This window comes from Belonocnema kinseyi, chromosome 8, assembly GCF_010883055.1.
Source record: "Belonocnema kinseyi isolate 2016_QV_RU_SX_M_011 chromosome 8, B_treatae_v1, whole genome shotgun sequence".
Lineage (NCBI taxonomy): Eukaryota > Metazoa > Arthropoda > Insecta > Hymenoptera > Cynipidae > Belonocnema > Belonocnema kinseyi.
Genome location: NC_046664.1, coordinates 129,908,066 through 129,927,465, shown reverse-complemented (window position 1 = coordinate 129,927,465; position 19,400 = coordinate 129,908,066). Strand labels below are relative to the sequence as shown.

General features: G+C 33.3%; 1 protein-coding gene and 1 pseudogene across 1 annotated transcript; one reads left to right on the top strand and one right to left on the bottom strand.

The window, feature by feature from the left end:
* Positions 1–6,936, top strand: part of LOC117178703 — a 235,152-nt pseudogene extending 228,216 nt beyond the window's left edge.
* A 6,120-nt stretch (positions 6,937–13,056) lies between these two features.
* LOC117178939 (LDLR chaperone boca) lies at positions 13,057–13,782 on the bottom strand. Its single transcript, XM_033370514.1, has one exon. The coding sequence runs from the start codon at positions 13,713–13,715 to the stop codon at positions 13,140–13,142; it is 576 nt and encodes a 191-aa protein (XP_033226405.1). The 5' UTR covers positions 13,716–13,782; the 3' UTR covers positions 13,057–13,139.
* Positions 13,783–19,400: the final 5,618 nt, after the last annotated feature.

The following is a 19,400-nucleotide window of genomic DNA, read 5'->3' as shown; positions in this document are numbered from 1 at the left end:
GCCCTATTAATTTGGGACACCTATTTTTTCGAAAAAATGTCCAAATAAATGAACGAATGGAATTGCGAGCTCTATATTTTAGGAAAAATCGTTAATTCGATTCACTTTTCCACTCAAAATATTTGGTGCATTTTGTTTCAATAGAAAAAAAATTATCCTTAAAAAATAGGGTGGCCCTATAAATATGGGACACACTGTATAATTTTCTAAAAATGAAAAAAGATGTAATTCACGGAAAAAGCAACTGAATTTGATATAGTTAATATTAATAATATTAATAATATTAAATATATTGGTATTAATTTTGTGATAAAAAATAATTTTTGTTTTATATCAAGTACATACGTCTACACGTCATTAATTTATTATAATGTTAAAAGTTATTTGAACGTGCACTAATTTATAATCAATTCTTTCAAATGTAGGTTAGAAGACAACTGAAGTTAGAGAATAATTATAATATATGATAATGAGATAATATAATTGCAAAAATTGATAATAATGCAACACTATTTAAAGACCTATGACCTAGAAGGAGTTTACATCCACTGTTCGTTAGTAGTTGATGTTCTTGAGACGAGAAAATGAATGTATTCGGCGAAGAAATAATTTCTCTTAGAACAATTCTTGAATATTTTCCTTCAAATAATTATTAATTTGAAACGAATGTGATAGGATCACATCATTTTTTCAACATAAGAACTGTACGCTTAATACAATAGACATCAAACACATACTATGCAAATTAATATATTAGTCTAAATTCATTTACTTCTTACTGCATAAGTATCTTATTAAATATAATAATCGACAAGTTGACATGTTATGAAGTTGGTTCTTTTCGCCGCTAACAATGGTTTTGAAATTCAATAATATTTATTCTATTAGTCAATTAATTCCTAAAATTATTAAAAGGTTATAAATTTACTGCGTCTATAATTTTTTCGCTTATTATTTGTATGTATTAATCTACTCAAAATTAAACCATTTCGAATTTTTCTAACCGTGAAACATTTTCGTGAATCGGAAAACGACTGGGAATTTTTTCCTCGGTCAAAACGGCCACGCTGAAATTATTTTTGTGTAGTGTTCAACGTAACAAAAAATTATCTGAACTTATAAATAACAATAAATATTCCTGCTAATAAGTAAAAAAATAGTTTTCAAAATATAAAATGATCATGTGTCATTCTAATTTAAACTAAATGAGTTTCAAGCAACAGATTTTTAACTTTAGAAAAAAATGTTAATCTAGCAGAATTCAAAGAATTAATTTTTCCTTAATGAAAAACAAATTCCTTTATCAGGCAAGAATTTTTTAAATAATTTTCAATTTTATATTCTTGCTATCCGAAATAGTTAATATCTTGTTTTATATTTTTATATTATTAATTGGCAATGCAATGCTTCCCGCGTACTGTACTGCTCATATAATGTTGTTATTTAAAATAATTAAGTATAAATTTAGGTCTTTTAAAATAAAATGAACAAAATTAGGTTTTTCAGTCAATGAATTCAATGCATAGAAAATTTCATTTCAACATGTCATTAAATATAGAAAATTTTATGCGGATATTCTTAGTATGTATATTTATGAAAACTTAATAAAATTAAATTTTTCAGTCGTTTTTACAGAATTTTTTTTATTATGTAAATAATAAAAAATAAATATATGACAGCATAAAACAAAGTTATAAGCTTTAAAAAATGCTTTAAAATACAATTATTACATTTTCTTGATAATTCAAAAAAATTTTATGCGTTTTTAAAGCAAAATATTTAGAAAAAAGAATTCAATAACATTTTTAAAAAGTTTATTAAGAATGCATTTAATTTTATAAAGGAAAAATGAAAAAATTGACACTTAAAAAATTTTTAAATAAAATAATTGAGAATGCAAGGAGGAAGGAAACAAATATTTTTCAGCCGACCACCGTGAGTTCGCTTCTAACCTGCAAGTTCTTGCACTAAACGTTTCTTTGCAGAATTCTTGTTTCTTCTGATTTTGAAGTATTTTATATTTCAAAGAAACATAAAGTATCGAGCATGTTTTTAAATAGGCAATATTTAAACTAACGATCCATTTTTTCTACATATTTTAAATTATTTTTTAGGAATTATTATTTTAAATTAAAAACTAAGTTAGAAAGTATTATAAAAGAATTAAATAAATAGAAAACTGTGCGTTTTACAAAGGTTTTTAAAAATCAGAAAATATTTGTCACTGAGTTTATGAAAGCGTTATGAAAATTTTCGTATAGCAGAACATAATTTTTTGTCATTGATATTATTAAAGCATTTTTTTACTTGCTACTTTTCTTTATTATTTATTACCCTTGGGTCGTTTTTAAGCGTTTTAAGTATTTAAAAACAAAAATTATTAAATCCCTTGTTAAATAAGTGAAACTTACTTCGCTTTTTCAAATATTTTAAATTATTGTTTAAGAATTTTTATTTTACATTAAAAATTGAGTAAAAGAGTATTATATACAATAAAAGAGTTGCATAAATTGAAAACTGCGCATTTTGCGGAGAATTTTTATTTATTGTTCATTACTTTTAGATATTTTAAAACATTTTAAAATATATTAAAAAAAAAGTATAGAGCCTTTTTTGAAATAAGCAAAATTCAATTCTAAAAATTTTCTAAATAAAAAATGGTAAATTAAAATTGACTTCAACAACTTTTAGTTTGAAGTTGGTTGAGGTTCACCATATGACTTGGTACGACCCTGCCTTGAAATTCTTACCCAAACTTTTGTCACCGAGATCCAAGCGCTTCGATAGCGAAGTCGTGAATTACATACTTTAATAATTTAAAAAATGAAAATTGTATAACAATAATTTCGAAAATTATTTTTTTTTTTAGAAATAGTGTTCAGTTGAGACACTAGCCTATTGCTCAGATTCTACATATTCTTATATTAAGAAAATATATTCTTGAAGTGTATCAGAAATGATTTCTTGGAAGTAAACTATGTTCTTCATTTGAATACATCTCTATAGTGAAGTAACACAAAGTTTTAAAATAATAAAATGCGAAATTCTATCTAAGAATACATTTTCTCAGATTAAGAAAATGTATTCTATCTAAGAATACATTTTCTCAGATTAAGAAAATGTAAGCTTGTTCCAAGCATATGATAGCAAGTACTTATTTATTTGGAACATACTCATATTCTATCGTCCCCATTCGTACCTGCGATTGACTTGAATAAAGTAATATTTTCTTAATTCAAGAACAATTCTTTTTCAGTGTACTACTGTTATGACGTCAGATCCTATTAGGATACCACACCGGATCCTAATAGGATCCGACGTCAGAACCGACCATTTTTTTCAGTAGAAGTAGCCACCCATACCTCACTTCAGAGATAACAACTGCTTAAAATACATATTTTTGAATGAAAGACAATTTACAAAAATAAAATCTTTTTATGTACAATTACTCGTATTATTATTATTATTAATTATAATGATTTCACGTTCTCATCTCACTTCAGATCAAATATATCTGGGATTTACTGAGAATGTATTATAATGTAATCAAAATAATTCTACATATGTTAAACAGATGCCTCACTTTTTTCTTTTCTTCAATTTTGCAATACACCGACCAGTGCATACAGCATTTGTTTGATTTTAAGTAAGTGTAACGTTATCTTTTTGGTTGAACATTCATGTATTTTGCAGAAAATTCGTCTTTTTTGGTAGACAATGTATCCTCTTCATTCAAAATTTATGTTTTTGGTTGAAAATTCGTCTATTTTATTGAATATTGATCTCTTGCTAGGAATACGATCTTTTTTGGATAAAAATACAACTGTTTGGTTAAAAATTAATAATATGTGTTCGTTGAGGATTCAGCTATTTTTTAAATATTCGACTTTTGGTTGAAATATTAACTATTACATTTTTCGTAAAGAATTGATTTTTTTCGTTTTGCTAAAAATTCAACAACTTGGTAGGATAGTCGAACTGGTTGGTAGGAAATTTAATTTATTCGGTTGAAGATTCATCATGTTAGTTGTAAATTCATCTGTTTTCGTTAAAGAAATATTTTATTAGTGTTGGTGCTAAGCGCAGCTAGATGGCGCCAGCGACCAGCAGTAAGCATTTTTTGGTCGTAGTTTCTTTTCCTTAGTCTGCTTTTGCGCTTCAGTCAGTATCGAGAAGTGTTTTCGTCGACCATTTTCTATTGATTGTCAGTATAGATTTTTTTAGTGAGCACGTCAGGTAAATACATTATTTTATTTAAAGTTTTTCATGTTGAAAGTTTATCGATTTATGTAGAATCAAAATATAATTACAGTGCGACACACATTACAGTGCCCAGATGTCAAAAATATTGCCAAGAAAGTTCATTCTACAATCTGAAAATAAAAAGCCTGAAAAGTAAGTACCTAACCTCAAAACAAAAAAAACGTCATTGTATGACTACGCAAAATATGGATACCAGATTTAATCTTAACAAGTTAGTTGAATTTTCGGAAGGCAATGGAAAGACAAATTATGTTTCCTGGAGATTTAAATTAACTTTATTGCTGAGAACGAAAGGTTTGTTAGATGTGGTTACTGGTGCATCACCTAACCCGTTTGAAGGTGATGCAGGTTATGCTGATTGGGTCAAGAAATATATAGAGGCAAAGACATTGTCGGATTAAACGTGGGTCAGAAAATTGCATTGAAAATTTCAACCTGCACGTCTACAGCTTCAATAATTAAGATACTTGAAGCACTTTATGGTAAGCGAAGTAAAAAACAACAGGATTGTTCCGGCAACAATTTTTCAGTTATAAATACGATGATACAAAATCAGCTGTAGGATAACTGTCTCCAAGTTTATGGGCTAGCGCAAGAATTGTGTGCAGTTGGAGAAGACTTAAAAGACAGTTGGATAATGTCACGCATTTTAAATTGCCAGCCAGCGAAGTTCGATCATTTTCGTACTGCGTGGGAATCAGTAACTGAAGTAGATAAAACCTTCGCAAATTTGCGTCATCGTCTTCAACAAGAAGAAATTAGGCTTCAAAGTCGTGAATCGCCTGTCATCGAGAATGCAATAATGGGAAAAGGTAACTTCAGCAAGTCTGCATCCCCTGCAAAAAACGTCAGATTAAAAATTATTGCTTCGCATTCATGAGATGTTCTGTGGAAATCTGCTTTGTGACAACCTCGGATTGGGACGAAAGCACAATATTTTTTAATGCGAGAGTTCTTATATAATGTATAAATCTTGAATAAGTCTGAATGAAAAGTGAAAGATTTCGCGTTCAATGCGTGTTAATGCGAGAGTTCTAATATGTGTCAATGCTATAGAATGCAATTGAATGCGAAACAGAATTTTTGTCGATGCTATTGAATGCGATTTAATGTGAAGCAGAAAATATGCGATTGCTAAGCATTGAATCGCATTCACGAGGTATTCTCTGAAAATCTGCTTTTGGTCAACATCGCATTCAAAGTGCAATACTTTTGAATACGTTTTAATCTGACATTTTTTGTAGGGTGCTTATGATAGCAAGCAATGGTATCCGATCGTACCAAAATTGGAATTTAATCTTTTTTCCGTCACAGCAGTTCTCGACAAGGGTTATTCGCAACAGGCTACAGCAATATTCTCTCTCATTATGGAAAATAATGAATCTGTTCTACTGGGGGAAAGGTTTGGAGGTCTATTTCTTATGAAGTTTCGTCCAGCGGAACAGTACAGTTTGTCAGCAGTTAGTTCTTTAAAACTTTGGCATGAAAGAATGGCACACCAAAACATCCGCTATGTGAAAGATATTCTAAGAAGGAATAACATAAAATAAAGACTACGTCTGCGAAGGCTGCGTTTATGGAAAACAACATCGAGTTTCACATCCAAAAAACGATGTCGTTAGCCAAATCTCCTCTTGACAAAATCCATTTTGATCTTGGAGAAATGAACGTGCCATCTCTTGGTGGTGCTAAATACTTTCTACTGTTCAAAGATCATTCTAGTCATTTCCGTAGTGTTTATTTTTTGAAACGCAAGTCAGAGGCAGTCGGCAAACTCAATACCTACCTGGATCTTGTTGAAAATCAGTTTCATCGTAGGGTGAAAGTTTTAAAATCGGACAACGGGACTGAAATAAAAAATTCCAGAAGCCGTTATATTTCGATCAGCTCGGAATATTCAATGAAAGATCAGTTGCATATACGCCAAAACAAAATGGTAGGATCGAGAGAGAAATGCGTACTATTGTTGAAGCTGCGCGAGCTGAAGATCATGGGAAAGATCTTGGAACATTTCTGTGGACGGAAGCTCTAAACTACTCTGTTTTTCACAATAAACCAAACTGGTGCATGCAGTGTACCCGGAAAAACTCCGGCTGAATTGTGGTTTAGACGTCTTGTTAATCTAAAGTCTTTAAAACGTTTTGGGTGCAAATGTTACGTGATGATATCCGATCGTGAACGTCAGAAACTAGATAAAAAGAGCAAGAAAGGAATTTCCGTTGGATATAATGTCGAGTAACATGGCTTCGCATTTATTTTCCAAGCCAGCGCACCGTCGAAGTTTCTTGCAATGAAGCATTTGATGAAAAAGTAGTCCCGAGAAAGGCTTCATTGAAATTGACTGCAAATTGACTAAAGGCAGCGAATCGAACACAATTTACGAGAGCGAATCTGAATCAAAATCGAATTGCGAAGAACTTCAGGAGTCTGGTGAAAGCAACGACAGTGATGATCAACCAGGGATGCGTCAAGAAGCAAATGAAAGCGTGCACAAATAGTCTGCGAAATCGTCGCAACATTAAGTCACACCCAAAATATCAGGATTACCTTATGATTAGCGAAGTCGAAGATATTTCTGTCACAACTGCCTTGAAAGATCCGAGATGGAAGAAAGCAATGTGGGATAAAGTCGAATCACTGAAACAAATGAATTCTTGGGCACTGGTCAATTAGCTAGAAGGTCGATAAGCATTGACTTGTAAGTGGGTTCTACGAGAGAAGGCTGATGGTCGTTTAAAAGCTCGTGCTGTCGCTCGTGGTTTTGATCAAAAACCGGGCATAGATTATAGTGAAACATTTTGCACCTGTTGCCAGACATTTCAGTATTCGCTTGCTATTGAGTCATGCTGCAAGTGAAAAATGGAATATTCATACATTCCACATCAATCATATCCACATATATATCAATCATATTCCACATCATATGGAGAATTGTACGAGGAGATTTACATGTTTCAGTCGGAAGGTTTCAGTGATAATTCGAGTAAAGTATGTCTTTTAAAGAAGAGCTTATACGGTCTCAAACAAGTTTCAAAGGCTTGGAATACCAAATTTACAAATTACTTAAAAAGCCTTAAGTTTGAAAACACCGATGATCCATGCATTTTTTACGACTCGGAGTCAGTAATAATTGCACTTTTTGTGGACGACGGTTTGATAATCAGTCAAACTGAAAATAAAATTGCAGTAGTTCTTTTTGAACTAGTCAGAAAATTTGAAATCAGTCTTGAAACTCCAAAGCAAGGGAAGTTATTCTACGTTGAAATGGAAATCAATTTAATGAGGAATGGTATGCTTGTTACGCAAACAAAGTATACTAAGAAGATACTGTCTCGTTTTGGTTTTGAAGAAGCTTATCCGTTTGCGATGCCTATCGAACCTGGCATGTTGACTGAGAAGAAAAGCAATGATAAATCATTAAAAAATAAAAAATATCATGAGGTTGTCGATAGTTTATTGTATTTGTCAACAATATTAAGACCCAAAATTAGTTTCACTGTAAACTTTTTAAGCCTTCCAGTCAGCAATCCAAGTACCAGGCATTGGAAGATGATTGAGCGTGTCTTCACAGATCTGAGAGGAACTGAAAACCTTGGTATATTCTTTGATGAAAAGAAAGAATTGAAAGCGTACATAGACTCCAACTGTGGTGGAGTAGAATCGGATATGATCTCAACTAGAAGAATCTTAATCGATCATGGTGATCCCATTGAAATATTTTCGTCGACTATTGTCTATTGATTGTCAGTAACGATTTTTTTAGTGAGCACGTCAGATAAATACTCTATTTTATTAAAAATTTTTCTGGTTGAAAGTTTATCGATTTATGTAGAATCAAAATATAATTACAGTGCAAAAGTAAGAGTTCGTTCTTTTGTATTTTACAGCGCCAGCCTTTTCGTCTGTAGGTTATGGCAAAACATTTTCTATGCTTGTAGCTGCTTGAATATATAGCACGTTATTAAAAAGCACATCGTGTGACTTTATATTTTAATTTCAACTGCCTATTCTATTTTTAATTTAAAGAATTAGATATTATTTGTTTTCTTCTTATTCTTTATTTATAATATGTCCCCGAAGGGTTTACATGACTTCCATTCCTTAAACTTTTTCTGCCTACTATTTTTTTAAATCTTATACTTACTACATACAACTATTTAGAACTATTTACATAAAGTCTTATATTTAGTTCCTTATCTGTATTTCCTGTGATAACGCAAATTAGGACTTATTAGCAAACGAGTGAGCGAGCGACCGAAAGCGAGAGTGCAAGAATGAGAATGAGAGCGCAAACGCATCTTAGCCTACTTATACATTATATAATCATTACTTACAATATTTACGCTTTTAATGCTCCCATGTTTCCTCCTCCCATTCACATACCATATTCTACGCTTTCTGTTCTGTTCTCTTCTTCTTCCCAATACATGCCCTCCCTTACATCGTTTCCCAATGTAAATCTTGCTATTCTGGTCCACCTTCTCTCTCTCCATCCCTTTTCTAAATACTTTGGTACTCCTTCCTTTTTTATCATCTTATACCATTTATTGTATTTTGGTTCTTTAATCATACCCATCTTTCTATTAATTGTCTTTCCCTTTTTCCAATTTTTTATAGTTTACTCCAGTCCCGTCTTCTATGCCTCTAACATTAAACAACTCCCTCCTTTCTTCCTCCCATCTCGTTAATTCTCTGGCCCTCCCTCCAGTGGTGTAGTTCTAAAAAAAAGTGGCCTGGCGGTACATTCATAGAAACTATTGAACACACATGCACTCACGCGCGGTGACCCATTTTAATCTAAAATCTGTACCATCAATTTTGACCTTGATGTCAATTTTCAAGGTCAAATGGAGGTAAGACCCTTTTCTTAAAAGAGAACCCCTATTTTTGACTGCGGATTTGAAAAGAGCGGGAAATTTCACGTCAGAAATGACCTGTGAAAAAATTGTTTTTTTGTGACCTTGGAAAGGTAAAAAATTCAGGTCCACTGTCTGTGAAACGAACAGATGCCCTTTTTCTGAATTGTCCTGGTTTTTCGGGGTAAACAAACGTTTACAACAAACGTCACAAAAAGAACTTTTCTACAGGTCATTTTTCACGTGAAATTTCCCGCACTTTTCAAATCCGCAGTCAAAAAAAAGGGGTTCTCATTTAAGAAAAGTGTCTTACCTCCATTTGACCTTGAAAATTGACTGCAAGGTCAAAATTAATGGTGCAATCAAATGCTCCCCTCGGTCCTGGTGAACCTTTGTCCGAACCATTTCTTCGTAAATAGAGTATTTTAGAAGATATTTGGGCAATTAACTAGTAAACTGCCGTACAAACTAAAAAGATAGATAAGTGACATTGCCGCTTAAGTCGACTTTATCATTGACACGCTTAAGAGAATCACTCTAAGAGGCAATGTCACTTACGTATCTTTTTAGTTTGTACGGCAGTAAAAGCTTGGCACCTTTAAGAGCGCCGATGATAAGGACGATTAGAACAGAATACTCATGATACAATCTAGCAACTTCCTTATAAGGTCTCTATGCCTCTCTTTCTTTTCATCCTCCTTGGCTATGATGTTTTTGTTACCTGGTGCCGAAAATTCAATAACGAAAATGGTTCGCTTCTCGAAGAAGAAGAACCATCTCAGGCCTCGAGTGTGCAACAGAAGCAATTGTTGAGAATATAAAGTTCCAGTATTATACGACTTTTTAATTTTTGATCAGTCTTCTCTTTGATGCATGTACTTAAAATCAATCCAATTTTTTTATTTTTACTTAGTTGCATGATGTATAAAATCGGCAGACTCCCCTAAAGGTTTGCTTTTCCTATTGCAGTATTTCTTAACGACTTTGTCATATTTTAACTTGATAATCATTTGATCATCCCCCACCAAACTGACCCTTTTCAGGAAAAAATTACGGAGTTTAACTTTTTAATTCTTCAATGTAATATTTCAAAATAATATATTTGGAATCTATGAGTTTTTACGTTTCCATGCCTATACAATTTGTCTTTAAAACTTAAAAATTGTACATTCTAAGACATTCTCAGATGATATTGTTGTACTGAAGTAGGTTTTATTCTTTCCTAAAATTGAATTCTTAATGTACACAGTGGACTTTCAGGAAACTATTATGATGAAATTAAGTTTTGCGTAGAAAATCTTCTACCCCGCCTACTTTTATTAGCCCATTAGCCTACTTTATGGTAAACTATCGCCATTCTCACGTTGACTGATCCTCTCAAGCTGATCCCAAGGGACCCCTCAGTGATCCAGGAGTATATAAAATCCCTTGTCCTTGTGAAAAAGTATGTATTGGAGAAACCGTGAGCCAACATATGAAGGAACATGAGAAAGTCAGGCTAAAACATTTAACGCAATCAGCACTAGCTGAGCATTATATCGAAACGGGACATAACATTTTATTTCACATAGGATATAATATCAGTCCGATTTGGCTTTCCGTCCTCCTGGATTAAAAAAAAGACTTCATTGACCAATCATGTTCTACCAGTCCCCATGGTCGGGCGCTCTGGCCAATCACAGGCATCGTAGAGAGTATACATAAGAGCAACATTCGCGAAGCGTTGGCAAAATTCGTAGTTTTTTACACGATTGGAACCCGAATTATCTATTTTTGTCAAAATCAATCATCGTGAAAGCATTAAATCTATTATTCCATTTTCATTTGAAAATTTATCATTTTTATTTTATGAGTAAAAATTCTAATGATTTTCACTACTACACTCCCGATCTAAATTATCGGTCGTCAGTTAATTGTAGGTTTCAATTGTTTTCAACGGTTTTAACCAACTTAAGATAACAGATATATATGGAATTTACTGTGAAAATAGTAATTTTGTTAAATTTCTCACATTTTACTATTTTAACCCTTAGGACTCCGCGCGGCGGTCCCATGGATCGCATTTTTCGTTAATTTCATGTGTACTATAACGGCCTAGAATTGGGCGGCACGGCTCCTATCCCTCGCCCTGTTGCTATGCAACCGTTTGAACTGCTGCTCTTTCGCCGTGAACAATTTGCGAATGTAAACAATTTGCACGTAGAAAACATTCTACAACTGTTACCACATGTGAGACTTGATCAAGAAAAAAAGAATGAAAACTGAAAGAGCATTATTCTTTTGATTTTGAATTTACAGCTCCCACATAGTTCCCTTTCTTCTAATTTGTCTTGAGAATCGATTTGCTAATGATTCTCGTGAGGCTAGTCCAATTTTCCAAGCAGAAAGATTTTTATACAATATGTTTTACCAAAATTTGCATTACGTTCAAAATTTATTTAATAAAGTTTAGAAAATATTCTAAGTTGCTTATTTATTCATCCTAAAAAGAAAAAATACTTCATTACATGCTCATACTGTAAATAAAACTAATTAGAAATTGTTGAAATGTGTAAAACGTGAATGCGGTCTCGAGGACCGCACGCGGGACAAATTAGATTCTCAGGGCGTGCGGAGTCCCAAGGGTTAATTCGGTTAGATTATAGAATAGCTGGTACCACCCGTTATTTCATGGAAATTTTTTTTTCCGAAATGAAAGTATTGGAGCATGAAATTGAAGTAAATTCGAATCGATTTGTTAAAAGAAAGCATTAAAATTATTTCTAATTGCATTATTGTGACGTGTCAAATATGGATCTACCAAAAATTTGAATTTGTCATATTCAACTTACCATTAAAGTGTTTTTAGACATTCTTCCTGGGAAAGAGTATATATACGAAAAATTTTAATATTTTTAAATAAAATGGAACATATTTTGTGGATTATTTTCATCAGTATAACCAATTCTAACAATTTCATTTGTAATTTTTTAAAAGTTGGAAAAGGGGTCGAGGTGCTTTAGAAGTTGAAATGACTCTTTCTTTTTTTTGTAAGTAAAATGGTTTATATGAACAAAACAAACAGCGGAGAATTGTAAAAGGACTTAAACTGTAAGTTAAATACGGCAAATTCAAATTTTTGGTAGACCCATATTTGACAAGCTATAATAATAAAATTCACAATAATTGTAATGCCTTCTTTTAACAAATCGCTTCGAATTTACTTCAATTTGATGTTCCCAATACTTTGATTTTGGAAAGAAAAATTTTTCCATGAAATAAAGTGTGGTACCAGATATTCTATAATCTAACCGAAAATTCAACTACTTGGTGGAAAGTCAAACTGGTTTGTTGAAAATTTAATTCATTTGGTTGAAGACTCATGATGTTAGTTGAAAATTCATCTTGTTTGAAAATTAAACTGTTTTATTAAAAAATCTTTCTTACGATTGAAAATTAATAGTTTTATTTACTGGGATTGGCTATGAATGTATCATAGGGCAATAGAAAAAATTTCATGTATTTTAAAAAGATTCCACAATTTCCCCACCATTCCTTCTTTTTTATAATACACCGACCAATAGAAACTTCATATTTGAAGTAAATGTATAGTTACTGACCTGAAGTAAAATTCGTCTCATTGCCCAGGATACTTTGGGCATTAAGCAGGGAGTACATGTAGGCGACAGGTAGATTCGGTTATTGTCGGCATTTGGCTCAACTGATTCATTTGGATTAAAATATAATAGTAACTTACCTTTTGATGGAAGGGATTTTTGTGAGCTCGTTTCGCTATTGATAGTACGAATAATGAATATTTTTTGTAATTGAATATTAAACGTTTAGTCTGTATATGAAATTGCCTTAAAACACTTTGAATATAAACAGCAGTGTGATTAAAACATTTAAGTGAAACAAATATTTACGGGTGCCTTCTCTTAAACAAAGGGCAAACATCTTTAGCTTCAGAATAAAAATGTTCTTTATTACAAAAGTGGAGGAAGAAAAGAGTGGAAATGTCACAAACTTTAAATATAACTATCAGAGTTCAGTCTTCTTCTCAGCACTTGGTGCTTTGAATGTCTGACCCTCCAGCGTAAGATGAAGTAATTCTGGTTGACTTAACAAAAAAATTTTGGCATCCACAGCCTGTGATCCTTCTCGGAACATAAAAATCGATCTTCTGTCCTCTATGGGATACCTTTCAGCTATGATATGATTATTGTGCAAACTAGTCTGCCAAATTTGCATTACTGTACCAGCTTCATGGATTGAAACCTCAGGACGAACATCGACAAACATCATCACACCTTTGCCCTTTTTGGTTGCTTTTAGAATGTTATCTGGATTAGATACATCAATTCGACTTAAGTCTATCTGCGGAGGCGGTCTGAGATGCTCCGGAAGTTCGTCTGGCTCCAATGGTTCCTCATTTTCCTCCCACTGATCAAGAATGTGCTCCAAGTCGGTGTCAGTCATGTCTCTTATATCTTTGTCTCGCCAGTTTTTTTTCTTCGGTTCTTTCGACTTATTTGTACATTCCACAAACATAACTGTGCACATATTCAAAACTATAAATATGAATTTTGCTTTTAATACAAAACGTAGGACTTTCATTTTTGATTCTCACTTTCCAAAGTGTTGTGTGCTTTCATACGATTGCATCCATGATCTAATAAATACATGGTCTAGCCACGCGCAAGTAAAAAAAAACCGAAACAATACGGACCCACCGCTTAATTTCTCCATCTTGGATAAGAAAGGCGGCAAATATAAGGGATTTTAAAATGCAAAATGTAAGAATAAAAATTTCTTGTACTTTTCAGGTGTATAAATATTTGAATCCTTATGGAATGTATTATAATAATGTTGAAGATCGTTGAAGGAAAATACGGATTAACTATAGTTTTAGGTTATGTGTTTCATAACTTCTTTCTGCTGACAAAAAATGACGTATCTGTCAAATAAAATGAAATTGAAGTCAAGTGGGAAAGTTCGGACTAAAGATAATTATATAATGCAGTGCAGGTTGGACGCTGAACCGGGAAACCTGGAAAACCGGGAAATTATAGTGAATTTATTTTTTGACCGCGAATGTTACAAAATTTGTATAATAAAACTGTTGTCCAACTTTGATTTCAACCGTTTTTTTTTTTAATTTCCTAAATTGTGATTTTTATAGATTATTATACCATTTACTTTAAAATACTTAATTCGAAAATCTGTCACTTTAAAAATTTTCCAGATAAATTTTTTTATTTTTCAGCATACATTTTAATTTAAGAATTTCAAAATGTAGTTTTAGAGGTTAAAAAAATTAAAAATTACAAGTTTTTAAAATCGAAGATTTTTTTATAAAGAACTAGGTGGCCGTCGGACTTGGAAACCGAGAATTTTACGAATTTTCAGAAGAAAAATCTTCCCCCGCTATATTTTAACAGTTTTAAAAAGCGGTTGCGTTACTTAAACGAAACAGGGCCCTCAAGTGGCTAGACCATGTATTTGTTAGATCACGATTGCATCCTTGCTTCAAGGCATGATCCAAGTAGCTATGGTCTGGCTACGCGCATCTAAAAAAGGGAACCAATCAAATAGCCCCTAGGGATTCGTACAGCGACCTCCATTTATCAAACGGCGTTAAGCGGGGAATTTAAATCATGTTTAACGCTGCATGTGTGAATTACAGAAAAAACTTGAAAGCAGTCTTATAAATAATCGTACAAAGCTCAAATGAAAATCAAAAACATGTCACTTATATTTATAAAGAGTTAAAAAATGGGATAAGCGTGTTATTTAAAATTTTTAAGTGCTTCTTTGCAACATATTTGCAAATTATAATTCCACACTATGCACACTGTCAATTTTGGAAAGAACGAAGAATGTTAAAAAATTTTTTGTATTTTTTTTATTACGGAAATTATTATAAACAACTCGTACTAATTGTATAAAGTTGAATGAAATGATATTATTATTGCAATTATAAATTAATTATTATTAATTATTATAATAATACCGTGACGCTGGCGAAATTTGCACATTGAATTTGTTGAAACTCCGAAAACACATGAAAAAAATTGTATATGCGCCGGGAAATCTCAGAAATAAATTCTTCAAGAACCAAACTTTCACAGAATAAACAAAGTGTTAATAAAGCACCGATATTAGAGTACCATATACCTGCACAGTAAAAACTTGGGAGTGTATTTTGTTGCAGGTAAAATTATAACTGTGTTCACTGTACTTCGGTAGGGATTCAGATATCTCTCGAACTTGGGGTACGACCAGAGATGGGCTGTGACATGTCACTCGAGGTTTTCTACGTATAATACATAAACGACGTAATATACGTAGAAAATTGCAGAAAACAATGTATAATACATATCAAAGATGGCGAACGTTATTTACTTGGGCGGGGCTGAATTTTGAATGTTTGAATAATTGATATAACGTCTTATAAAGCCGTTCAATCGATTTAATTTTAATTTTAAGAGTAAAAATGTTAAGAAAAAGTGTAAAAAAACATTTTGGGCGGGGAAACCGCGGGAAAACGTTAATTTCGAGCGCGAACGAACACTTGTGTTCCACATGCTCGGAAATGTTACGGACTATGAACGACAATAAACACTTATATTATTTTTTTTAAAAATAATTTGTTAAGGAATATGATATATAATAACAAATACTGAATTAATTGCTCAATATTAGTTATTTTTATTGTGCAACTGGGTATTTTTGGAGTGAAGAATTCGAAAATCCCGCCCATACAGTCACGTGATCAAGTGTAAAATACAATTGTAGAAAACTAAGGACGTAAAATACGCAGTAATATACTTGTCGAAAACCATGTAATATACGCGATGTATTATACGTACCCATCCCTGGGTACGAAATACCGAGTAAGTAGGCTACGAAATAGCCACAATATGGGGTACGAAAGGTTAGATGTTACAGTTTTGAAATTTTGTCATCTATTGTCAAGCATGCCCAAAGATATTATAAGCATAGATGCGGCACGGGAGGTCGGAGTGGGAGAACGATATATATATATCTAACTGCATTTTTGCAAGCCTCGAGGTGCTGCCCTCTTCAACTTTTCGACGTTTCTATGGCAACCGCGTCCTTTGCCTACGTCTAAGGGAGGGGTGGAGCCAAGGCGAAAGCCAAACCGAAAGTGCCGGGGTTTGTCTGTTTCTCGATTCTCGCGCTTGCCTTCGCCAGCCATATCTATAGCTGACTCGGGGCTATCTATGCACGCTGAAAATATTAAAATTAATGAGGGCCTAAAATTATTCTATTTATTATTATGTTAAAATTAATTAATTTCTTTTACGGCTTCTTTTTAAAAAAGGGACATTTTCGAGATACTGAATGAATTTAAAAAGTAAATAAATTTTTAATTAATTCAGAATTTAGTTGAATGAAAAAATTTAATAAAGCTTAGTTAAATTAATACCTCGTCTGGTTTCTTTTAAAAGAGAGTTTTTCGAAATACTATATAAATAAGTTTTAAAAAATTCTTATATTTTAGAATTGTAACGAAATTTCAAACATTATTTAAAAAAATATAATTTTTACAAAAATAGTGAATTGACGGTTCAAATACTTCACTGTAGAAATTTATTCTACATGTATTTTTAAATCCTAAAATATTTTATTATTTTTTCGCATAATTAAGGTATAACTGAAGTAATATTTACACTTCTCTGTAGTGTCGAATTGAAAATTTACATTTAATTCCGAGGAAGAATTTAATGTTTTCACTATTCATATAATTATTTATCTAAATTATATTAAAATTCTGTTTTTTGTTTGTTCATCAGAATTCACAACTTCAAAGAAATCCAAATAGTTAATAAAAATAATTAAAAGAATCGAAGAATCTAAAAAAATTCTAAAGAAATATAAGGCGTTTAGGGGTGCATCTCAGCAACTAAGGCTATTACAAAAAAATGGAAAAGGAAAGAATTTCAAAGAATTAAAATCATTCAATAATTTTTTGCGAGCCGGTACATGACCGGAAATTTGTTTCTTTGATTAAAACGACCACCTGGATTTCTTAGTATTTAAAAAATAATTATATTCATCAGTGTTTTCCTGCCAAAATTGTTATACCTTTTTGTACTTGTAAACAAATTCCCACCAAGGATTAAAAAACTTCTTGATTTTATTTATTACTTCAAGTAAATTTTTTTTTAAGTTTGCAATAACAAAGCAAAACTATCCAATTAGGGGTTTTAAGGGTTTAAAAATCGTGATTTATATTTTTCATAAATAGTTTCGAAATAATTTTCACATTGTACACATCAGCTGGTTTTTAGGTATATTAAATTTATGATGTGTAAAATGTGAAAATTATTTCGAAACTATTTATGAAAAAAATAAATAGAGATTTTAAACACTTAAAACCCGTAATTGAATAGTTTTTCTTTGTTATTGCCAACTTAAAAACAATTCACTTGAAGAAATAAATAAAATCAACAATTTTTTCAATATATATATATTACGCGCAAGGCTCCCGACAATGCCGACCAACCTAGAGCTGGGGGAGCCAATGAAAATGGATTCAATGCGATGGATCGGCAGGATCTCGCGACCTTTGGGTAGACGGAGCGACTGAATCATGACTGTTTAGAGTATACGATGCGAGTGTGGCCCCTGAGCGGGGTTACATAGCACGGCTGCATGCTCTGTGGTGCGAGAAACACCCGGAGCTATCGCACTTTTCGCAGCAACGTCTGCGAAACCATGCTGAACTACTTCAAAAAAGGGGCTATGTAAGCGGAAAGCCTACTCCACCACAGTTAGAACAAGCCGACAACAGAGAAAGAGAGGCGACACTAAGACCAACCGCGGGCAGGCATCCAATAGAGGAAGAGCGATGCTTTACGACCCGGAGAAACATCACCACCAAGGTTTCTCTCAAGCCTAAAGATCTGGCTGAAATGGATGACGAGCTTCGTGGACATTTTTCCGGAGAATCCGACCTCTGGGCTATCAATTATTGTGTGTATAATGCAGCGAGAGCTTTGGCCGATACGAACCGTAAAACAAAAACAACCGTAAAACCGTAAAACATCACATCTGGCAGGAATTTTACCGCCAAGGTTCTAAAGTTCGCGCGCGAACTCCGAATCCGTTATCACACACTTAACAAGTCAAAGCTGCTGACCATCAGGCAGCATATTGTTGAGACAATACGGATACTACCTGACGCTAAGAGAAGTCTAGAGCGGAGGGAGAGGTAGGTCAGAGAAAATCAATAGTTTCTCTCTGACCTATCTCGACTCTTCCAAGACACCAAGAAAATATAAATAGCTTCAAGGAGTTATGTGTTGCCCTCATAACACCTGATAAAGAATGTCCACCCATCACTACCGAGGAGGTGAAAAAAGTATTAAGAGGGATGAAGAACTATTCCGCACCGGGACCAGATTGTATCAAAACCTTCTCGTGGAAGAAGTTTTCTTCAACCCGTCAGCATTTGGCCCGTATTTTCACCTCATATTTGAAGTCGGAAGAGCCGATTCCGGAGTGGTTGGTGGAAGGGCGCACAATACTCATGCCGAAAATAGGCAACTTAACTGACCCAAAGAATTACCGGCCAATAACTTGTCTGAACACACTTTATAAGATATTTACAGCTATCCTAAATGATAGGATTTTTCGGGCAATTGAACCTGTGTGGCAAGAAATGTATGAACAACGAGGCTCAAAAAAAGGCGTAGCCGGAAGTCGGGAGAACCTGCTCATCGATAGATGTGTCTGCAAAGATGCAGCATTCAACCAGCGTGACCTATCGATGGCCTGGATTGATTATCGGAAAGCATTCGATTCGACCTCCCATAGACTTATCATCAGTCGTTTGGAAATCTTGAAGGCTCATCCGCAAATAGTTAGGTGCATAGAGAGATTGATGCCGCTTTGGAAAACCAGATTTACTATCTCATCTGGAAAAAATCATGTGACAACTAACAAGATCACCTTTCAGAGAGGTGTCTCTCAGGGCGACACCATCAGCCCACTTCTCTTTTGCCTTACACTATTGCCACTATCTGTAGCACTTCGCCATTCCGACGGGTACTTGTGGGGCAAACCTGCAGATCGAAAGTACAAGGTCACTCATGTATTTTACATGGACGATCTTAAGATCTATGCTAAAAACAAAGAGCAACTACATCTAGCTCTAGGGATTGTCGAACGATATACGAAGGAAATTGGAATGGAAGTTGGGTTAGACAAATGCGCCAAGGTTTATTTGAAGCGAGGAAATCTTAATGGCATCCCTGAAGATCCTGAGCTCGT

Coding starts and splice junctions, on each gene's coding strand:
- LOC117178939 (XM_033370514.1), bottom strand. CDS start 13,715: ATGAAAGTCCTACGTTTTGTATTAAAAGCAAAATTCATATTTATAGTT.